Below are 5,570 nucleotides of genomic sequence, written 5' to 3' on the forward strand. Positions count from 1 at the left end.
CAGTAATGCGAAATGGCATCAGTGATCCCCTTGCAGATTTTTTTTCGGGAATTTGAACATGCTCATAGCATACGTAGGAATGGCCTGGGCCACCGTTTTGATCAATGCTTCGTTACCACCATAAGATAGCGTTTTTTTCTTCCATCCATTTATCATCTTTTGGATCCTCCCAATAATACGCTTGAAACAGTTGACACGGCCTACCCCAATCATGGAAGGGAAACCCAAGTACTTATCAGAGACCGGATCTCACTTGTTAGTGGGGCAATGAGACGTGACTTATTTGGATAGTTGCTGGGCTGGCATTTTCCGAGCACGTGCATTGTCGATGAACGGTGACGGGATTGCCGGAGAGGGTCGGGCTCAGTTTGTTAGGGAAGCGGTTCCTCCATATATAGTGTACATGTACACTGAAAATTGTAGTTACTTTTTTAACTTGTAATTTGTCAACTTGTGTTACTTTAAGAATTTTCCACAGCATGCAAAATTGAAATAATTTACCACAATCATCATAACTTTGAGAAAGTTTTGCACAGACGCAAGCTAGACGACCGATCATACATCCACACGTTGATCGATCTCCACGTACGTACGACAATTTTAATCTTTTGCGGGTGAATCTCCACGTACAAATTTGTTTACAGAGGTGGCACGACGACGGTAGCATGCAGCCACAGGTCGTTTTTCATCTTCGCCGTGACCCCGAACGTCTCCGCCATGTCCAGTTCCACCGTGCCGCCCGGGAGCTCCCAGTTGAAATGGAAGAGGAGGCTCGCCAGCGCGAGCTCAATGACGGCGAGCCCGAACGTGATCCCGGGGCACATCCTCCGCCCCGCGCCGAACGGCAGGAGCTCGAAGTCTGTCCCCCGGAAGTCCAGCGCCGCCGCGGCCCCCTCCTCCTCGAACCTCTCCGGCCGGAACTCCTCGGCGTCCGCGCCAAAGGTCGCCCGGTCCCGGCCGATGGCCCACGCGTTGACCAGCACCATGGTGCCCTGTGGCATGTCGTACCCGAGGACGCGGGTGGCCTCGCGGCTCTCCCGCGGGAGCATCAGCGGCACCGTGGCGTGCAGCCGGAGCGTCTCCTTGATCACCAGCCGCAGGTACGGAAGATCCTCAAGGGCCTCCTCCCGGACGCGGCTCTGCCCGGCGAACGCGCCGCGCACCTCCGCCTGCGCCCTCCGGAGCGCCGCTGGTTCCCGCATCAGCTCCGCCATGGCCCACTGCAGCGTCGACGCCGAGGACTCGCTCCCGGCTCCGAAGAGATCCCTCACCACGGCACGGATGGTCCCCATGTCGAGAGGCGCGGTACTGCCGCCGTCCAGAAGCACGTCCAGGATGTCCTCCTCTTCCTCCCTGCCGGCGCCGGCCGCCTTCCTCGCGCGTTTCTCCTCGATGACGCCGTCCATGACCCTGGACATCTCCTCGGCTGTCGCCTTGACCTGGCGCGACCTCCTGCTGAGCGCGCGCGCGAGGCGCGACGACGGGAACAGGTCGGCGAGGCTGAACCCGGAGGACAACCTGAGGCCCTCCTCCAGGCACGCCAGGAAGGCGTCGCGGCCCGCGATCCGGTCGCCAACAATGACGCGCACCGCGGCGTCGACGACGTACGTGCTGACGACAGAGCTGACGTTCACGACGTCCCCGGACGCCGCGGCGGCGGCCACGGACGCGACGAGGGCGGCCGCCTCGGCCTCGCGCGTCGCCCGGAACGACCGGACCCGCGGCGCGCCGAGCAGCTCCGTGACGCAGAGCTTGCGAACGCGGCGCCAGTGGTCGCCGTACGGCGCGAGAGCGAAGCCGAGGCCATCTCCGGCCAGCGTGGCGATGGTGTTCGTTCTCGGACGCGTGGCGAAGGCGACGTCGTGGGTCTTGAGGACGTCCCTCGCCGCGGCCGCCGACGAGGCCACGACGACGGGGAGCTCGCCCATGCGGAGCAGCATGAGCGGGCCGTGCCGGAGGGCGAGGTCGCGCATGGCGCGGTGCGGTAGCGCGCCGACGAGGTGGTGCATGCTGCCGATCACCGGAAGCTGCCATGGCCCCGGAGGCGGGTTCAGTGGCACGCCACCATACTTCTTGCGACGCCGCCTGAGCTTCACTAGGAGGAAAAGAGGGAGCAGCAGGATGGCGGCGGCCAAGAGCAGGCTGCCATGGTTCTCGTGGTTCGCCGCCATGGCTTGGGAGTTGGGACCATCCTATGGAGCGTATATGTAGGAGCTAGCAATTGTTGCCATTGTTGCTCCCAAAATGGACCGGTGATGGATGCCATTTGAGCAGCCAGCAGATGCTTGATAGCTCCGTACCAAAATTAACAGATATATACACTGTTTTTTTTCTTTTGCGAACACGTAAAGCTTTTGCACATCGATGTATTTTTTTTAACTGCACATCGATGTATTAGGCGGTGTTTGTTTTCAGGAACTTTTTGGTGTAGGGACTACAAAAAGTCCCTAGCAAACCAAACAGGGTGGGACTTTTTTCGGACTTTTTGCTAAAAGTCCTTAGAAGCACCTCCTTGAGAGTCTTTTTCAAAAAGTCCCAGGGACTAGAAAAAGTCCTAGGACTAAAGAAACAAACACCACCTTAGAAGAAGAGAACTACTCCCTCTGTTCCATAATATAAGAACGTTTTTGACACTAGTATAGTATTAAAAACATTCTTATATTTTGGGACAGAGGAAGTACAATACAATACAAGTACATAGTGTCCGGCGGCTTGCTGCGGTTACAACCATCCCCACGACAACATATGGTGGGTAGCCATTAACATCATGGGGCACCCAACACTACTAGGAAAAAGCCTAGCAGTAGCGTGGTTTTTTTTTGCATGGTAATACGTGTCTCATTTATAAGATGAAATCAAGTTACAAGGCACGTACACACCGACGACATTACATGCCTGAAAAGATAGAATAAACCTATGCAAAAAATCAGCGCCTATCTCACTACCGGAACAGGGCTCTAAGCCGACAGCCAAATGTATGCCGACGGCCCCCGTCGGCCTAATCCGAGCTATGCCGACAGCTAGGTCCTGGCCGTCGGCGTACAATGGCCGTCGGGCTATCCCCGTCTACACCGACAGCAGCCGTCGGCACAGATCAGCCGTCGGCTTATCCCAGACTACGCCTACAGCTGCCGTCGGCATATACATGTCGTCGGCATAGATGCGGGCCCGCCGACAACGGTAATCACAGCCGGCTAACGACGTCTAATCTATGCCGATGACCGAGATGAGTGGCCGTCGGCATAGATATGGGTGACACGTCACCGATCCAGAGCGCACCGACCAGGACCTATGCCGACGGCAGCCGTCGGCATAGATTTTCACATCAAGTCGCGTAACCTAGGTCTCCCGTCTGAAAGGGTTGCATCGATAAATATGCATTCAATTGCATATTTATCACCGCAGCTCTTTCGGATTGTCCAGCGCTTTCCACGGACAGCCCGAGAATGTGTAGATTGGGTATGTGTTCATGCTCTACCCCGTTCCGAGACAGGATTTCGGCGGCACCTCGCTGTTGTTCTCCGGATGCACATTCTCTCGGCATTTTGCCGAGACGTGTATTTGGAGAATAGCGGGGAGGTGCTGCCGAAATTTTGTCACGGAATGGGGTAGAGCATGGACCGTACTCAATCTACACATTCTTGGGTGGGATTAGGACCCATCTTTACCTATTAGAGATGTAGGTGGATTAAATGTCGTTTCTCTTCAACCTTGTAAAAAATAAAATATTGATGTGGGTAATTTAAATGAATCCTTAATTTTGTTGCGTGGCTTCCAATAAAGCAGAGATGGCAGATAATCAGTGGATGTATAGTGGGTTTTTCCGTCAGAATCAAGTAACAACAGAGTGGGTCGAGAAAACTTATGTGTTTTTGAAAGAGATATTCCGTAGTCCAATGAGGATGGTGCCAGAATGCCCGTGTGCCAAATGTAAGAGACGTATCCACAGAGATAAGAGTGAGATGACTAAGCACCTTCGCACGAATGGATTTATGCCCAACTTAATATGCCGATAAACTTTGCCCAGCGGGACCGTGGTAGAGAGGATGTGATACGACAACGCGTCGCTGGTTATGAGGACGATGGGGGTTAGAGACATGCTAGATGATGTCTTTGCTGCACAGCCGTCACCTCCGTCACATTCAGTGAATGAACCGGAGGAGCCGGAGGAAACCGCAAAGGCCTTCCTGGAAATCATGGCCTCGTCAAAGAAACCTCTCTATGAGGGTGCCAAGCTGTCTGTGCTGGATGCCATCTCGCAACTGATGGTAGTCAAGGCTGAGTACGGCTGTAGCCGAGGTTGCTTTAAAGCATTTCTGGGAGTATGGGCTAACAGCCTGCCTGAGGGCCATGAACTGCCGAAAACCATGTACAGTACGAAGAAAATCATGAAGGCGCTCTCCATGGACTATGAGAAAATACATGTTTGTCCAAAGAATTTCCTTCTATTTAGGCATGAGTATGCGGATGAGAACTACTGTAGGAAGTGCGGTTCATCTCGGTATATTGAGGTGGTCGATAAGCATGGTCAGAAGCAGCAGCTAAAAATCCCTATGAAGGTTCTTCGGTATCTTGATTTTATAAAAAGACTGCAATGCCTTTTCATCACCGAGGAGTCTGCCAAAATGATGAAGTGGCACAAGGAAGGGAAAAGGTACAATAAAAAAAAATTGTACATCCATCAGAAGGTGAAGCATGGAAGTTATTCGATATAGAGTACCCGGAGGAAGCAGCCGAGGCTGGGAATGTCAGAATTGCTATAACAGGTGATGGGTTCAATCCATATGGTATGTCGTCTAATCCGTACAGCTGCTGGCCCATATTTGTTATTCCGCTCAATCTCCCTCCCGGCGCCATAATGCAACGCAAGACCATGTTCCTGTCGCTTATAATTCCGGGGCCTGAATATCCGGGGAAGAATTTGAGTGTGTTTATACAGTCGTTGGTGGATGATTTGCACCATTCTTGGTACTTCCCGAGGTTGACATACGACCGGCATCTGCAAAAAAAATTCTTGATGAAAGTTTGGCTACAGTATTGCATGCATGACTTTCCCGGCTATGCCCTGTTCTATGGATGGTGTACAAGTGGAAAGATGCCTTGCCCAGTGTGCATGCAGGCCTTGAGTTTCATTTGGCTGAAGAAGGGTGGCAAGTATGTTGCCTTTGACCTGCATCGACAGTTCCTCCTTCCAGACCATCCTGATAGGGAAGACAAGAACAACTTCACAAAAGGCAAAGTTGTCCATGAAGTAAACGAGATTCCAATGTTTTCTGGTGCGGATGTGCTTGCTCAGCTGAAAGCTCTTAAGCCTGTCGGTGAAGGGAAAGGCAAAGGCAAAGCCACAGGAGAAGACGAGGGCAAAGGAAAAGGTAAATGGAAAAAATGTTTTGAAGGATATGGTGAGACGCACAACTGGACTCACATTACCCCCTTCACGCAATTTCCCTATTTTAAGGACCTCAAACTTCCATACAACATCGACGTGATGCACACCAAAAAGAATGTCGCAGAGTCCCTTTTTCACACGATCCTCAACATTCCTGATAAGACAAAGGACAATGTTAATG

The 5,570-nt window shown here is 52.6% G+C and overlaps 1 protein-coding gene across 1 annotated transcript; it reads right to left on the minus strand.

The window, feature by feature from the left end:
* Positions 1-487: 487 nt before the first annotated feature.
* Positions 488-2,276, minus strand: LOC119340045 (zealexin A1 synthase-like). The gene has a single exon (XM_037611957.1). The coding sequence runs from the start codon at positions 2,169-2,171 to the stop codon at positions 639-641; it is 1,533 nt and encodes a 510-aa protein (XP_037467854.1). The 5' UTR covers positions 2,172-2,276; the 3' UTR covers positions 488-638.
* Positions 2,277-5,570: the final 3,294 nt, after the last annotated feature.

This window comes from Triticum dicoccoides, chromosome 7B (genome assembly GCF_002162155.2).
Source record: "Triticum dicoccoides isolate Atlit2015 ecotype Zavitan chromosome 7B, WEW_v2.0, whole genome shotgun sequence".
NCBI lineage: Eukaryota > Viridiplantae > Streptophyta > Magnoliopsida > Poales > Poaceae > Triticum > Triticum dicoccoides.

Coding starts and splice junctions, on each gene's coding strand:
- LOC119340045 (XM_037611957.1), bottom strand. CDS start 2,171: ATGGCGGCGAACCACGAGAACCATGGCAGCCTGCTCTTGGCCGCCGCC.